The 18,632-nt window shown below is 40.9% G+C and overlaps 1 protein-coding gene across 8 annotated transcripts in view; it reads right to left on the bottom strand.

The window, feature by feature from the left end:
• Positions 1 to 18,632, bottom strand: part of GK (glycerol kinase) — a 105,928-nt gene that overhangs the window by 35,635 nt on the left and 51,661 nt on the right. For all 8 annotated transcript variants that reach the window (XR_013223933.1, XR_013223935.1, XR_013223934.1 and 5 more), the window contains exons 2-5: positions 13,354 to 13,427; positions 8,552 to 8,658; positions 6,887 to 6,964; positions 1,725 to 1,804 (exon numbers count right to left, since the gene is read on the bottom strand). Coding sequence is in view for 5 of the 8 variants with exons in the window: in XM_077296683.1 (XP_077152798.1) it covers positions 1,725 to 1,804; positions 6,887 to 6,964; positions 8,552 to 8,658; positions 13,354 to 13,427 (339 nt within the window). In the remaining 3 variants the exon portion in view is untranslated. The remainder of the gene's footprint in view (positions 1 to 1,724; positions 1,805 to 6,886; positions 6,965 to 8,551; positions 8,659 to 13,353; positions 13,428 to 18,632) is intronic.

The raw sequence follows: 18,632 nt of genomic DNA, 5'->3' as shown, positions 1-18,632 counted from the left end.
ATTTTTGTACTTTTGTTTTCTCTTCCCCCATGTTCCAAGAGTCATAACTTTTTTTTTATATATATTTCAGTCAACACAGCCACGTTTGTAGTTTGTTGGAAGAGTTAGGGTATGTGTCCACGTTCAGGATTGCTTCAGGATTTGGTCAGGATTTTATGCAGGTAAAATCTGCACCTGAGGTCACTGGCAGGTCACCTGCGGTGTTCTTGCGTTGTTTCAGCATTGTAAACAGACATGCTGCGTTCTTAAAAGACGTGCCGCATGCGTCTTTTACTGCATAGTGGAGACAGGATTTCATGAAATCCCCTCCACTATGCTGTAACATCTGGACGCTGCGTTTTTTTATGCTGCGGCTCAACGCTGCGTCAAACACACAGCGTTTCCGGAACGTGGAAACATACCCTTATAGTTTTGAATGACACTATTCATTTTACCTTATAATGTAAAATAGAACAAAAAAAATAAATAAATTGTGCAGCAAAACTGTGAAAATACACAATTCCATCATGGTTTTCCCAGTTTTATTTTTATGGCATTCATTGTGCAGTAAAAACGACCTGGCAACATGACTCTCCAGGTTAGTGCAATTATGGAGACACAGAACTTGACCATTTTTTTTGTTATTTTAGTGAAGAAAAAAAAATCAGAATTTTGCTTAAAAGAAAAAAAAAAAGAAAAATGTATGTGACATCGTTTTCCGATACCCAAAACATTTTTATTTTCTCATTCATGGAGCAAGTTGTGGGCTCGGTTTTCTCTTTTCTGAGTGCTGTGCTGATGTTTATAATTGATAACATTTTGGGGTGGATGACATTTTAAGTAATAATTGTATTTTTGGCACATGAAAAATTGCGCACAATTTTTTTCTCTCTTTTCGACATTTATCATACGGTTTCATTAATATAAAATTTTGACAGATTGGACTTTTTTGGACACTGAGCTAACAAGCTTGTTTTTTTTTATATATATATATATTTTTAATGGGTGAAAAGGTTGGAGACTCAAATTTTTTAATATATTTAACACATTTTTAAAAAATTCAGTTTGCCTGACCCAGAGACTCCTTTAGAAGCACCTTTCACTTGCTGCTCAGCAAGATCCACACACTTTATTCAAACAGTGTGTGTTCAGGACTTTCCCCATCTGAGCCTGCCTGCTCCCAACCCTCATTCATGTTCCTGTCCTCTGACTGTTTTCTTATATTATATTAATATATAGAGCTTGTTAAGCAGCAGTTGAAAGGAGCATAAGCTGGGCACTGAAACAGTACTGCAGCATAGTGTTTGAGAGCGTAGACCACATAAAAAAAAGGTATATTATAAAAACTCGTTACATTGAAATGACTAGATACTTAAATAAAAAAAATGTTTAATTACGGTTCTCTTTCATGATTTTAACGCATTCTTTAGGGTTGGATTTCTAAACGTTTCTCAACTGAGGCCATACCAGTCTGAATGTGGGGACACCTGGGCTTCTCAAATGGTCAAAACGATAAAGGAGAGTCTCCACAATGAGGACTTAAAAGAAGTGCCCTTTGAAGCAGCACTAAAATATTAAGGTTGACTGATCTGATTTATTGAAGCAGTCTAATGTTTCATTTCCACTGAAGCAAATAGGTTTTGTCAATGACGTTCTCTAGCAATAACAGTTGATTGAGTTTGATACAAAGACATAAGAAACAAATACATTGTTCTCCATTAACCAAGTGTGTCATTGCACTTTACCTTGAAGAAATTCTTATTCCTTCCTGGTATTTTTTTCAGTAGCCGCTCTACAGTTGATTGGGTTCTCAAGTCAAGCCAAACTAAATGGAAAAGAAAATACAATAAAGCACACAGATCTTACATTACATGAGCTATTACTTAATGTAATAACGCAACCTAAGTCTATACAACAGTGAAAAGTGTATAACTGGTAATAATGACCGATGAGCAAGAAAGTTACTAACAGTAGACAAGACATTTCTATGTGTGAAAATACCGTAAATGTGCACTTCATTGCCTTTATAAGAATAAGTGTAATGGAGTGCAGATGTTATCTTGTTAGGTACTTAAGGAACATCTAATCATTTTATCTTTGCCATAACAGAAATCATATCTTACTGAACAGACTACCTGATGACACACCACAATCACACTAAACGGGCAAAGATTTAGTGTAAAGCCAAAAGTAGTGGTAGAGAAGCAGCCTGAGCCTCTGGGTGCCCATACACATACACATCCCTGGCATCGCGCACAGGCCGCTCCCTGGCATCGCGTAAGGCATCAGGCCGCTCCCTGGCATCGCGCACAGGCATCAGAGAACTCCCTGGCATCACCCACAGGCATCAGAGCGCTCCCTGGCATCACCCACAGGCATCAGAGTGCTCCCTGGCATCACCCACAGGCATCAGAGTGCTCCCTGGCATCACCCACAGGCATCAGAGCGCATCATTCTGACATCTGAGTGCAGTCCGATTTCCACAGACAGAACAATGGAGAAGATGTAGACATTTTTTTCTCCATCTTCTCCGCATGCAAGAGAATCCGATTGCACTGCGATCACACTCTGATCAGAATGTGATTAGCATAATTGATCCGATTTTCCACTCCTCTGCAAACAGCTATTGGCAAGTAGTGATGAGCGAGTGTACTCATTGCTCGGGTTTTCCAGAGCACGCTCTGGTGACCTCCGAGTATTTGTTAGTGTTCGGAGATTTAGTTTTCATCATGGCAGCTGAATGATTTACAGCTATTAACCAGGTTGCGTACATGTGGGGGTTTGCCTGGTTGCTTGGGAATCCCCACATGTAATCAAGCTGGCTAGTAGCTGTAAATCATGCTGCTGAGGCGATGAAAACTTAATCCCCAAGCACTAACAAATACTCAGAGACCACCTGAGCGTGCTCTGGAAAACCAGAGCAAGGAGTACACTCGCTCATCACTAGAGTTGAGCGACTTTTACTTTTTTCGGATCGCGTCGGGTTTCGCGAAACCCGACTTTGTCAAAAGGTGGGGTGAAATCGGCCGATTATTGCGAAAAGTCGGGGGCCGACAAACACGAAACCCAATGCAAGTCAATGGGGAATCAAAGTCGGCAGTGAGTGGAGGACAGGAAAACACCTACAGTGCCCATTTTAATGCCAAAAACATCAATTCTTATTACTTAAGCTTGTCGATCTTAATTTACTTTATAATAATAATTAGGCATTGAAAACTGGGGGTCATTTGGCTAAAGTTGTGGGGGGGTAGGGCTGGCTCAAGATTTTCGTGGGCCCAGGAAACGCGGAATACGTCACGGCGGTGGAGCAGGGAGAGGTAAGTATTTCAACTTTGCAAGTGCTGTGATCCTGAGCAAGCAGGGGGGGCCCGCTCGTTCGTAGGAAGGTGCAGATGAAAGTGCAGGTTCCTTCATCAGGTGGGGGGGCATACTTGTTGGCGACATCACTGGCACAGGGCCCCCCCACCTGATGAAGGAACCAGCACTTTCATCTGCACTTTCCTCTTTGGCACAGTGTAAGGTGGTATAGTATGCGGGAAGGGGAACCTGACTTTCAGCAGGGTCAGATTCTAGCTGTGTAGAGTGCAAGGGGAATGTAGTGGTCTGGGTCAATGTACCAGCAGACTCATCTAGCAGTGGCTGGGCAATGGGCAGGATGAGGAGGAAACACAGTTAGTAGGCCCAAATAATAAAGTAGGCTAAATGCAGTTCAAATGTGGTAACAGGACTAAACAGGCGGCATTGCTTTGTTCAGTGGAGGAAAACTGTAATGAGTAGCAGACATAGTTAGTAGGCCCAAATAATAAAGTAGGCTAAATGCAGTTCAAATGTGGTAACAGGACTAAACAGGCAGCAGTGCTTTGTTCAGTGGAGGAAAACTGTAATGAGTGGCAGACACAGTAGGCCCAAATAATAAAGTAGGCTAAATGCAGTTCAAATGTGGTAACAGGACTAAACAGGCAGCATTGCTTTGTTCAGTGGAGGAAAACTGTAATGAGTGGCAGACACAGTTAGTAGGCCCAAATAATAAAGTGGGCTAAATGTCTGCCAAAAATTGTTCATAAATAAACAGGTGGCATAGCTAGGTACAGGGGAGGGCTCCTCTGCTGGGTAGTAGACAGTGGTAGTAGGCGCAAAGTATTAACTGGTCTAAATGGAGGCCAGGGCCCCTGTATATTTTAACTATCATTTCAACAAATTTGTATTGGCAGTGCCATTGAAGGATTTAACAGCACAGACTACACAGTGGTGGAGCAGTGAGAGGTAAGTATTGCAAGTGGTAGAGCACTGTTCGAGCTGGGGGGGAAACACTCTCTCGTGGGCGGCGGTACTGGCACAGGGCCCCTCATATTACGACGGTGTGTCTGACGTTGGTTGTGCACCACCACCATCAGACACACTTCATTGTACTATGAGGGACCCTGTGCCAGTGCCGTCACCCAAGAGTGGGCCCACACACCAGTCCAGGCAAACGGTACTCGCATGGGTGCTTGTGCCAGGTGGTGACCACGGCCCTGTGGGGAGTCAGCCCATTTAGTGAGGTATAAAAATGGCCTATGGTGGACATTCAGCAGCTGCAAATGGAGGAATTGGAGAAATCAGTAAGAGGAGGCCAAAAGCAAGACATTTTTCAGGCAAGCTACGTGTCAGCAGGGGAAGGTGGGGCAAAATAATTTGAAATCCATGATTGGTTCATTTTAATGAAGGTTAGATCATCAACATTTTGGGTAGCCAGACGAGTCCTTTTCACACCAGATATGGGAGTCTTCGAGGCCTTGAGTAGCCAGACGATGACGCTGGCTCAACACCTCCAGCCATAGGTGCTATTTTGCTTTTGCCACTACCACCAGATGCACCACCACCACCACCACCACCATCAGTACCAGCTGGCAACCACCTCCCACGGGCTCTTCCACCAGACTTCCTCATTTTTTGGAAAATCTAACCAAAATAACAACCGTTATATAGTACTGTAAAACAAGGTAGAAGGTGTATATAAACATGTTGAGAATTTAAATCTCCCTTTTTTTTGTGGGAGACTGAACCAAAACTCAGGCCCTGTGCATAAAACAACACAATGTAAGTGGCATAAAGTGGCTGGAAGATATATGATAAAACACAAGGACTGTAGTACAATTTCAATCTCCCTACAATGATCTCAGGACAAGTATGGCAGCAATAAAAAGGACTGCTGCACACAAAAGTGTGGACAAATAAACAATAGAACTGTGCAGAAAGGAGCAACAGGATTTTTGCTTTTAAAAAAGCAGTTGGTTTGCACAGCAGCGTGCAAACAGCAATGCAGCTATCAGGGAGCCTTATAAGGCAGCCTTATAAGCTATAGAGCTGATGCACAGAAATCTAGCCTCCACTGTCCCTGCAAAGAAAAGGTGGTGTTGGACAGTGGAAATCGCTGGTTAATCTTCCCTCCCTAACTATATCCCTGCTTCTGACGAAGCTGCAGCAACCTCTCCCTATGCCAAGATCGGCAGAAGTAAGATGGCGGTCGGCGTGCACGCCCCTTTATAGCCCCTGTGACGCCGCAGAAAGCAAGCCAATCACTGTCATGCCCTTCTCTAAGATGGTGGGGACCGAGACCTATGTCCTCACGCTGCCCACACTCTGCGTCCTCCTTCATTGGCTGAAAAATGGCGCTGAACGCGTTATATGAAAAGCGACTTTTGCGCGCAGATCGGCGACCTCATGGCCGATCACACACTAGGATCGGGTCAGGTTTCATGAAACCCGACTTTGCCGAAAGTTGGCGATTTTTGAATTTGTCCGATCCTTTTCGCTCAACCCTACTCATCACTATTGGTGGGTGTACACAATGTTGCTGCTTTTCCAGGCCTGACAAAACGATGTAACCAGGAGGATTCAGCTTTGTAACAGCAGATATGTTATTCTCACAAATAGGTGTTAAGGATTTACAGCGCAGCACAGATTAATCATTGACTTCTGTGGGTTCTCCACCTATGTGCCCCAGGTGAAGTTTGTAAAAACAAACAATACGTTGATCATTTACCTTACCTAGTCATCTAAATGCAAACCTTTGCACTTTATTTGCCATGTTGTATCCAACAATACATAAACAATATAACAGCCTAATTCTGAAACATATGAGGATTGGAGAAATAAAAACAACATCAACCTGCAGGTGATATCCCTTTATATATGTATTTGTATGGCAACGGAAACTTTGTAAGAAGTTATTATATAGCTGAACTGTTGTTCAAAGGGCAAAGCCTGGGTAATAAAGAGGTACTATCCCAGAGGGGTCATGCAAAGTGCAGCATAAAAAAAAATACTTTGGTTAAAATGTTGCTATGTTTCAGAGCAGTGGGTAATATATTACATGCTCTTTCAGTGCAGCTTTTTATTCTGGATGTTTCCTTTAAAAAAAAAACAAAAAAAAAACTGTCCACCAGGTCAAAAGTGGCCCGTTCTTGCTCTTACTTTATTCCTTCTGCTCTAAAGAATATTTATTTATGTAAATCCGACATATAATTTCAGAGATATACCAGTTGATAGGCCTTTGTATTTCATGGTCTTTCGAGATGGGGTGCTGATCACAGTCCAATACAGAGCAGCCTAAAGACTCAGCCCCAGAGAATCGTCTGGGCAGCGACTCCTTGGTAAGGACCAATACTCATTAGCACAAAATATCCATATCTCTGGCAATTTATTTTTTTTATTTTTTTTAAAGTGTAATACTCAGAGCAATAACTCATCTTTTGACCTGGCGACAGGTCTTTAAACAGTTTAAATAAAGGTAAAAGAAGAAAAGCTATGTAAAGAATAAAAACACTACACTAGACATGCCATAAAGTACAGAACATTCACAAAATATACGAAAGGAATGTGATAGAAAAAAAAACCAAAAACATCCATTAGGAACTAAACTTACCAATTGCATTATATAGGGGCTCTCCGGTGGTCTTATCCCATACCACAGTAGTTTCTCTCTGATTACTTACTCCAATAGCTTAAAAAAACAAAACATAACCATGTCAGTGGATAATGTCAGCAAGATTTACTAGCTATGCTCAGTGTTAAAGAATAACCACTATTTTAATACCGGTAGTAAATCATAAGTCAATAGTACACATAAAAATAAGAAATGTTTCAATAAACGTTATTAAATCTGCATGTTTCTCTACCAGTACCGATCTTTCATTCTCAATTCACTGGTAAAATCTGTATTCAGTGAAGACAGACTTTCCATTACGGAGATAGGGGGTGAAAGTTAGTGCTCATATTGTTCAGAAGAACTGTTAGGGTATGTGTCCACGTTCAGGATTGCATCAGGATTTGGTCAGGATTTTCCATCAGTATTTGTAAGCCAAAACCAGGAGTGGGTGATAAATGCAGAAGTGGTGCATGTGTTTCTTTTATACTTTTCCTCTAATTGTTCCACTCCTGGTTTTGGCTTACAAATACTGATGAAAAATCCTGACCAAATCCTGATGCAATCCTGAACGTGGACACATACCCTTAGGGTATGTGCACACAGTCAGGATTTGCTGTAGAAAAGTCTGCACAGTAAAACATGCGTGTTTTGCTGCGTTTTTGTCGCATTTTTTACATGCTTTTGTTGCAGTTTTCTCCCCATTCACTAGTATTGCTGTAAAATTGCTGAAAGAACTGACACGCCGCAGAGTCATATCTGCACTGAAAAAATAAGCAATGTGTGCATGAGACTTCAGGATCCTCATTCACTTCTCTGGTATTAGGAGACCCATCAGGTTGTTTGATAAAAATGGATAGAAAAAAACACGGCAAAAACACAACACGTGCACATACCCCGTTTCAGGAGAACTTGCAGCAGAACGCCACTCTCCCTCTAGTTCCTCCTTCCTCCACTTACACCCCATCTACATACAAAACACAAACTCATCTCCTATCTCAGTAATGAGAAACTCGTCTTCACTGATACAACATTTTTCCCATGAAAGGAGAATGAATAATCAATTCTGGCAGAGAAAGAAGATAATGTCTCTGATAAAACATATTACAAAATGGCTTATTTTCATGTGTATTATTGATATACAAATTTAAGCAGTAACCATAATTATCATTTTTAGCAATGTTGATCCGAGTACAGACATTTAAAAACTGGTCCAAGTATAAAGAAACTAGGCTGTTTCCTTTCATCTGTTATGTTGAACCCCAACAGTGATTATCTTGATGGGAAACACAGGACCCGATGCCGTTTTGTATTTCCACCCAGATATCACATACTAGAGGACAAATGGGGTGTCCCTATAAAGTTAAGAAAGTTTTAAGACTCTGATAACAATTCTCTAAAGTTTATGACCAGTGTAGAATTTCAAACGTGAGGCAATGCAGTTTTTAATTTATACTAATTTCATAGGAAATGTGTTTCAATGATAACATATCTGTGCAAATTGTTGTTACAAGGCAGGATAGCCAAATTTGTCCGACAGCAAAAAGCCACAATCAGTAAAAAGAATTGCAGTCAGTCTGTAGTCTACTGCTGTACAGCATGTGGTGACTCTCTCCAGAAGGAAACATTACTTTACAATTAACATGGAACGTTGTGAAAACTAACCTTTAATATTGGTGATGTCTATGCTTAGCTGAGTTAACTTCTCGCAGGTTTTTTCTACACATTCATATACAGATTGTAAGATTTCCTTTGGATCTTGCTCTACCCACCTGTAACATAGAAGCAATAATATTGAACTTCAGCATAAATGGGAACTTGGCATGTATAAAATGTATCTGATCTGCAGGCAGGACACTATAGGGCAGGAGGAGCCGATCACATTGATGTATATTGTTGTGGGAAAAGATTCAGCACACTTTGCATTTTAATCAGCGAGATCCCTGGTGTTTGTATTCTTAGGAGTCCAGTGGGCGGTCCTGATTAGTGATTGACAGTCTTCTGTATGACTGTGCATGTAAAGATAGCTGTCAATCACTGAGTAGGACCACCCACAGGACTCAAACACTAAGGCTAGCTATGATAAACATACAAGTTATGCTGAATCTTTACTAATAGACGTGTATATCATTCGGGTCAACACCTCCTTCTCCACTCTACGTTGTCCACAGATTAGACCGCAGGTACTATATGGCTCCCTTTAACAGTAAATTATATTGATTTTGAGGATTATAACAAAAAAAATGGCCGTCTAATTATCATATGATCTGTTCACACTCCGTTGTTTTCAGCACAGATTGTGTTTCCTTCTGAGTGTCTGATAGACCCACTGTAAGTCAATGGGAGAGTAAAAAAAAAAAAAAGTTAAATAAATGTGACTATTGAACAGATGGCACTGGACACTACAGATTACATGGTTAGCCGCTCCTGTTGAAACTGGCAGGTTTGGCCGACGTTCATGTAAAGTGGCATTTTAACAGTGAACCTATAACTGTAATCTCCGAGAACACTTCTTACTTACAGTGCTTGTTTACTTCACAGAAGATATCTGGCCAATTATGGTCATTGGTTTTCTAATGAATAAGCTGGTCAGATGAAGAGTTCCCTTTACATCTAAACATTTCCATTCCCTATTTATCATAATTAAGAATGACGCATTACTGGTTGTCAGCTGTTTTCTGAAATCAGCTCCAATTTCTATTAAGCTAGTAAAAAAAATTTAAAAAAAACTATACCGACACTCTCCTAATTACACATTGAGCTTTACCATTTTATTAGAATGTATGTGAGCTTACAATCAGTCTGGTCATAGGTAATATCCAGCAGCGTGACAGCAATGTTTCGTCCCTGTACTAGTAACACAATCCATAGTGCCGTGTCATCTGCTCGTAGGGGAGCAGGAAAACAATGCAGCAAAAAAGAAAAAACAAAACACAGATTCATGCGGTAATTTCAATGATACATTCTCTTATTTGTTCGCAAATCCCATTGCAAAAGATTTTTTAGGGGAAGGAAGTGACAGATTGCAGTAGGAGAGAGTTACATGGTAAATGATTGCATCATTGTCACACATCAATTTCTCAATGAAACAGCCCATAATATGAATGTCCAATCTTAAAAAGATTTTTTTTTTACCCTCAATAAGACTAAATGTCTTTGCAATTATTATCCTAATATTTCTTTACAGAAGTCAGATCAGTTTTCTCTCAATATCATGCATAGATGGTAAGAGAGGAAACTTTGGCTACCCTTACTCACCTCTGGAGGGAGCCCATGAGCTTAGTGCGTATGGATCATGCATTAAAAGGGGCTGTCTGGTCTTCTGCTTAAAGTCTGTATTCACTCAATAACTAGACTTCTGAATATTTACAGCACGCACACCACACGCTGTCAGGATTCTTCAGTGTCTGCGGCGAGAGCGGGCAAGCGGATTACTACAAGTATGTAATATGTATACAAATGGTCACATGCCAACTAATCTTGCTTGGCCACACTTAATTCAATTGTACTAAGTGAGGCTGAGCACGTCTAGTTGGACTGTGGCTGGAATTATGCATATTGTATACTTGTAGTCACATGATCATTCACCTTCACTGCAGACGTGGGAAAATCTCAGCATCCAATGTGCATGCTGTGAGGGCTAAGAATTCTACAGTCACATAAAGTGACTGCAGTTGATTAGTAAAAGACACGATAACCCCTTTATCTTAATCTAACAATATGCAATACACTCCTAAGCTCTCTTACTTTGAAGGCAATCCAAGAAATATGGTTTCTCCTTACAGAGTGACATGTTAAGCATGTCAAGATGAGGAGACTTAAAGCTGCAATGCTCCTCTGGAAAGAGAATTTGAAGGCAATCAAAATTTTTATAAATGAAACTGGAAGCTCAATACAAAGTTAGACTTCGTTTCCATAAATCCGTTGTGTCTGGATGGATGTAGTGTTTTCTGATCTGGCTCAAATAACTGGTGCAAGTGATGCACTGGATGAATCAGAAGGATCCCATAGAAAACTGTGGGAACAGCTCTAGAGTCAGTCTTTCGCCAGCATTTCTGTACCACGCTGGAATGAAATAAGGCAGGATAGCTGCATAAGTGGAAACAAGCTGTAAGGGAAAAGCAATAATTGGTACTTTGCCACTATTTACTCATTCGTTCATGCAAAGATATTAGTTTACAGGTCTATGATGCAAGGACATAATTTAATTTGTGGACATCTAAGGTTTCATTTCTTTGCCTGTGTGGATTGGATGGGTTGTTACCGACATCTGGTGAGAATTTCATGTTAATAGCACCTTTAGAAATATATTTACTTAGAAAAATGGTGAAGTCTTCAAAACTTATTTCACCTGTTGTAAATGAAAAAGGAACAAATTCATGCCATGTATCTAATTCCACTTCCTTTCTGGAGAATATTAAATTAATCTTAATTCCAAAGTGTCAGCTACAAGCGGATGCTTATGAGTCATATAATTATTGCGATAAACTTCCTGCCATGCCTTCACTTGTTCAGACTCTGTTTCATGAGCAGCATAAATAAAAAGGTTTTTCATCTCAATACATAAAATAATTAAATCCACAGAATTGTGATAACAATTGACTTATTTTTCCTATTGCTTAGTAGGGGACCATAAAGTGGCGGTCCATCCATTAAAAATAAATATATTACGAGATAGATAGATAGATAGATAGATAGATAGATAGAGAGAGAGAGATAGATAGATATAGCGGCCCCCAAACGCAGGGCAGTGGGGTACTCGGTACCAGGTCCCTTCTGTCTCGGTTCTGGGGATGTCATGTTGGCCCGACCCGGTCCGTGGCCCTGCTAAGGAGCGCCCAATTAAAGGTGTAGGTGAGAGTTTGTCAAGTGTTCGTGACGCCACCTGTGGTATTCGGTCAGAATGACCAACGCTGCTAGGGGTCCACTGGGGTGATGGAATGGCAGCTAGATGGTGTAAGTACCCACAGGTGAAGTATGTCCCCAGGGCTTCCCTTGATGAGTAGATGGTAATGGTGTAGGTCGCAGTAAATGACGAGGACACAGGGTTGCAGTCTCTTTACCTTTTTTACTGAAGGCTTCGGCATCCACAATCCAGAGCACTGCTAACAGGGCTGGCTGAGACCGGCCGGTCCGAAGGCACATCCAGAGTTCCCTTTGCAGGTGGAAATCAGTAGCCTTCCTACTAGCGCCTGGGTGTTGTAGTACCTCCCTGCTGAGCACCACGGGATAGTCCTCACAATTGTCGTGTATGTTTCTGATATTCTCTCTCTCCGTCCCCCAGATGGTTTGGATAGGACGCACCCGTATGACAGGGTAGGCCTGGAGTTATTTTATAGGGACCCTAGAGACGCCCCTCTCCCACAACTTGCCTCCGTGGTCTTCGTAGGTGTAAAGGGTGGACAGCCAACTTGGAATTAGCTGCCCCTGTCGCTATCTGGAGTAATGCGTGTAGTCGGTACTCCCTCGGTGTTCCGGCCACCTGCTACGCGCCTCAGGAGGATGTTGGGGCACGACTCCTCCTGGTTCTCTCTCCTTTGTGCTGTGATCTCGTTTCTCACTTCTCCACAAAACACTTCACTTCCTGTCCTTTCTTAGGAAACTGCCGCGATGCAGTGCAGGCGCAGCTCCGTAACGATCTATCTGTGCTCGGACGCTGTCAGGATCCCACCCCTGCCAGGTCCTCCATGGAACTCTCCCCAGCTGCTTTCTGAAATCACTTCCTATCCAACCCCCAGTTTTAACCATGTGTGAGGAGTGGCCTAGTAGATAGGACCTTTCGCTCCCCCTGGTGGCCAGAGTGTGAAGTGTAGGGTGTGACAGTGATACCTGGTCAGGTGAACTCCTTTAGTGCCATCAGACGTACTACCACCCCCCCTTGTGGAATAGCGACAATGCTGCAACGACCAGGACTCTGGGGTGCTAATATAAATATATATATATATATATATATATATATATATATATATATATATATATATATATATATATAGTTTTTTTTTTCTTTTTCTTTAAAAAAAAACAAACCCTGTGTGTTGTCTAAGTCTAAAAATCAGCAAAAGAGTATACTCATCTACCGATCCCCTGTTGCACCTCTTAGGTCACACGATTCCTGCAGCCAATGAGCACTGGCTTCACTCTCCCCCGCTTTAGTTAAATCAAGACATCCAGAGGAAGGGAGAGCTGCCATTGCCTTCTCACTTACTCCAGATGTTAATTACACCGGCAGGGATGGTGTAACAATGTCACGTGAGCCCCGGGAGAGCCAATGCCGACATCGCTGTAACTGAGCAAGCACCGGGGGGAGTACAAGTACTGTTATTACTTTACTAGGAGGAAACATAGGGATTGTTAGAATTGTGAACACCACCTTTAATTTAACACATGGCCAACTCCATTTTTATGTCAAATCTTATTGGTAGGTTGCAAGATACATTTTATGCCATCTGGATAATGTAGTCACTCACCCTTCTTTTGGAAACTTCTGTTTTATCTCCACTTGATGATGACTAAGTAGTTCAGCCGTTTTTGCATTGAAGACCTACAAAAGATAGAAACATAAATATGCAATAAGCAATGAAGAATTAAAAAAAATTGGATTCTGTATGCTAATAAATCTTCCAGCCGGATATAAAACCTTGAAGAGTAATAGCTGAAAAATCCTAAAGTAACATTTATACAGAAGTTAAAGATCATTGAAAAAAATATTCCGATTCCTACTATAGATCCAGATGGCAAATTGCATTGTGCCTTTTTTCCTGTTATCCCATGTCATCGCAATGCCAATGCTTTGTGTTCAGAATAATTACTATAGAGAACAATGTCCAGCATTTACAATACAGTATGTCTGCTTTTAAATATTCAGTGTGGTTGCAAGTGATACATGGTCTGTAAAGCACTGCCACCAGGCACCATGTTGTTAACTGTTCTCAGCTAAATAAATCAGGACATCACATGTAAAATAAATTCCCAACCAAACTAAGGGCAGAGGATGAGCAAGAAAGAATGGCAGGACTTCCTGTAGTCCCAAACTTTGACTTTATTGGCCTAACACATATAACCTAGGGTAAGTAATAGAGAATATAAGTTTAGTAATAGATTTTTTAACATTAAATACACTTCGAGAATTAATTTTTTTTCTGGATGGGTCTACGCGCTTTTCGGCAAGTAGTTGCTAACTGCATGTTCGGTCTACCCGATGCCGATCTTTTCCCAACTCAGAGCAGTCACGGCGGTGATTTTCTTGCTTCCTGCTACGTCATGTTGACAGAGCAGTTCCTTCTCTTCCACTCTGCTCTGCTGACAGGACGTCACTGCTGAACTCATGTTGATTGACAGCCGTCTCCTGCTGCATTAGGTTGAGTCGGCTGTCAATTAGTGTGTCCTCGGCAGCAACACCACCTTGACATAGAGCGGGAGAAAAGGAATTGCTCAGTCAGTAATGTCACCAGAAGCAGGTGAATCGCTACCAGGAGCAGACTGTGACCACTCTAAGCCAGGAGTGATCATCACACAGCTAGTTAGCAATTACTTGCCAATATGTGTTGTGCGTGATAAAAAAAAATTGAGCCCGGATAACAAAATTAATTGAACCAGTCTAATGATGTTTGTCAAGACCTAGAAATAGTTTTTGTTTGCGTTTTTTCTGCCAGTTAAGACTTTAGTGAAAAACATGCTTGTTATGAATATATCTCAGTACACGTGGCAAATCCCAGAGTATACTCAATACAGCATGTTTATTTTGGCTCATTGCCTTCCAGGATATCAGCACAAAACCTGAAATGTCATTATTGTCCCATTATGGTATGCTTCCGTGTCATTTAAAAGGCCAGTCTATTTACTCCAGAACTGTCCAAGGACAACAAGGGAGACTAATTGTTGGACATGAGCCCAGGCGGCAAACAGCAAGAAAGATGTGAGTGGGGGAAAAAAAAAGGAAGAAAGATTAGATAAATTGACACAGAAAATGGAGTTGGGCAACATTATGGATATATTCCAAGTGCAGGCTTTTCTATTGCTCATACATCAGGTGTTATTTGGAAATGGGTAGTCGTAGATAACATTGTCAAGCAGCTCCTGAGCTTTGTGTTCAGAATAATTACTATACGATACTGTACGCCTGCACTAAGTTGTTAGGTGCCAAAATCTGAGTAAGCAAAAACTAAGTGTAGACCGCACCCCTTGTTTTCAATAGGAAAAAAAACACATTGCTTTTACATTCATCAGCAGTTTTTCCCTTGGAAAACAGTAGCTATCCTGGGAAATGTTGTGCAGTTGCAGTGTCTTATACGTACTTTAATTGAACAATAAAATCTATGGTCAAAATGTTAACCACTGAATAAATAATATGAGACAATAATTGTTCTGATCCATGGAAAGGGTTCTCAGTGGGTTTAACTAGAGTTGAGTGAATTTAGCAAAATTCAGTTTGGATTACGATTGCAGTTGAATATTCTATTTGCAATATTCGCCAAACATAGCCAAACGTCATTGGAGTCAATAGGACTATTGAATCGAGTTGAGCGAATATGCTTGGAACCGATCATCATACGGCACCAATAGGGTACAAAAATGGCAAATTTGGATTTGGGCGATAGTTTCCGAACATATTCGCTCAACTCTAGTCTTAATCAATCACTTTCATTGACCGGACAGCTGTCGCTCAAAATGCTGATATATGGCGGCAAATGTATTGAGCACAGGAACCATAAGTAGGAATGAAAAAAGACTCGAAGATAGAGGTAAGAGAAAAAAAAGCTCGTGATAGTGTTTTAATTAATATTAGAAATGACTAATAGTATGTATTCATTCACAATTCTAGTTCATCACCTTCAGATAAAGATTGATCTTTGTTATCGAAAACTAGATTGGCCCAGGTGTCTTACCTAGGAGCATGGTAGCACATGTGCAAACATACTGTCAGATGCTATGTTGGAAGCACAGGATGATTTCTGTTTGCATATAATTGTGTGAACATGGGCGGAACACCACATGGTCATCCTCTATATCTCGGAGTTATTACACTGACGCACATAGAGAGAAAGGACATCTGAGGTGACGGATGATGTAACTGCGGCTTTCTGTCTGGTTCTAAAAGCACACGCATCACCTATTGTGGTTGCTCAGACAAGCATCATTTCCGGATCAGTGGTTCATTTTTCTAGTAGGAAAGATAGAGTAAGTTGCAAGATGCTATGAAGTTTTGGGCAAAGCATAGAGTGCGTACGGAATAGATATTTTAAGAAAATATACAATACTTCATAAACAAAAATGAACCAGGTTCTCCAATAGGTTAGACCATCAAACTATGGATTAGTAAGTGATCAACCAGTGAGACTTCAGAGGACAATTAGAACCAAGGGCTTTGCTGGAACGCCACAAGGCCCTTCATTCTTTATATAGGCAAGCAGACTATTTGCTACTGCTGCTCAGTAATACTATAGTAAACTACCACACCCTAGATACTGTATCACCAAAAGACTTATGTATTTTGCACTGAAATATATGCAACTTCCCCAAAAGTGGGTGCACGAGCTTCTTTCATATAGGAACAGCACAATCTGATGCAGAAAGCACAAGTGAGATCTCTATGGATCACTAGTAACAGGAGTGATCGGCTCATCATTCACGCAGCAAAGTAGAGCGCTAAAAAGCACGGCACAAAGAGCCAACACTTTCTACAAAATTACAGGATTGCCCATTTGTTCAATTGGTTGGCAAGTTATGCTAAATTTCTGCTGTGCGAGATAAGTGATTGTCATGGATCCAGCTTTTGTAAAGCATGTCAATCAGATGGCTCACGGGTGGAGTCACTTATTTAATTTGACTTGCCATTTTAACATTTTGGGTTAAATTTGATTTAATGTACAGTAAATATAAGTCAATGGCATAAAATGCAGTGATCATACCTAAATGCTGGCATATCTTAAAAGAAAGCTCAATGTAGAATAGAATACAAAGAAAATAAGAAAACTCATTTTCAAAGTGATTTTGATATACAAAATACTTCTGCTGTTGTACAGTCCTTCACTGTATATTCATTAGGGACATTCTATTCAACCCTCTTTAATGACATGCCAAGTAACATGCACAGGGTTGGGCAGAAGAGCAAGTTGCCCTGGGCCATCTAACAGAACAAAGCTGTTGTTTCACTAGCAATAGAGTCAATGACAATTAGGTCTTAATAATTAAAAAAAAAAAAAAAAAATTAAGAGTGATCACACATCTGAAAAGAAACTTTGACTTGATTCATCAAGTCATTCACAACTAAATACTGGTATTTTAGAAAAATTCCATATTTTACAGAATAAGTAAATTTTTAATAAGGGCTGTGCGCACAAGAGTTATGTTGCCATGGTAAAAATATTCAAATAATTAAAAAGGTCAGCAAAGGCCATACCAATCAGTAAGAAAAAAAAACAAAACATTTTGCTGGTAGGGGGCTTAACTATTTTAACTATATACCGTACGTTCTCCATTTAGCGTCAATCACATCCTATTAGTCAGTGCTAAACTGTAATTTAACTGCTGACAATGAATAGAAGAACATTCAAAGTAGGTTAAATTACGGCACATTAGTCCGTCATTCTCATCCAAGGTTCTTTGGTCATGCAGTGTTGCTTCACTCACCTACAGTATACATGCTCAACAATTGTTCCATTACGCAAATACTCAACTTTGCTCAAGCAGCCATTGAGAAATATTTAAGCAGTAATGGTGAATTACAAGAGTTCACAATGTCTCCTAGACCTCATTCAGACAGTCATCTTTCAAAAAATATATATATACACATATACATTTTCCATCAATCCATTATTTATTTTTTTAGTTAGCTTCATAGAACACACTCATTATAGCCTATTCGTGATCATCATAGTTTAAACATTTACATGTAAAAAGCACAGGTAGTATTTTGCAATAGTGGCCAAGTTGTGATGTAGTTTTTAACCCAACAAATATAATTTTCTACCTTTTCTCAATGGTTTTTGACCCAGACCTCATCAGCCAAAAGTTGATTATGCATCAACATTGGTTGAATTGTATTCCAACATAACATTGTGAACCCAATATACCATAGAACAGCTAAGAAGAGGCCAGTTCGGTTACTAAACTAGATATTAATAGTCAGAAAAAGTCCTGCACAGCCTTTAATCAGTTCTGACAAAATTAACCAGTGAATGACCTGCATCCCAATTTGATAAGCATTGGTTTAAAAACTTATAAGCAAAGTTTGGGTAAAATTTGATCAATTATGTATGTCGAAGACCGTACCGGAATTCCTTGAAGTGTGTGAAAAAATCTATTGGTTAAAATAGATTTTCCATAATATTTTATATACTACTAGATGGCAGCCCGATTCTAAAGAATCGGGAGTCTAGAATCCATATATACTTTATTTATTCAAATGTAAGAATAATTTGGTGGGCGGGGCCCCTCGGCCTCCGATTTGGTGGGCGGGGACCCTCGGCCTCCGATTTGGTGGGCGGGGACCCTCGGCCTCCGATGTGGTGGGCGGGGACCCTCGGCCTCCGATGTGGTGGGCGGGGACCCTCAGCCTCCGATGTGGTGGGCGGGGCCCCTCGGCCTCCGATTTGGTGGGCGGGGCCCCTCGGCCTCCGATTTGGTGGGCGGGGCCAGGCCCCTCGGCCTCCGATTTGGTGGGCGGGGCCAGGCCCCTCGGCCTTCGATTTGGTGGGCGGGGCTCCTCGGCCTCCGATTTGGTTGGCGAAGCCCCTCGGCCTCCGAT

This window comes from Ranitomeya variabilis, chromosome 3 (assembly GCF_051348905.1).
Source record: "Ranitomeya variabilis isolate aRanVar5 chromosome 3, aRanVar5.hap1, whole genome shotgun sequence".
Lineage (NCBI taxonomy): Eukaryota > Metazoa > Chordata > Amphibia > Anura > Dendrobatidae > Ranitomeya > Ranitomeya variabilis.
Note: the sequence above shows the minus strand (reverse complement) of the source record. Positions and strands in the feature narration are given on the sequence as shown.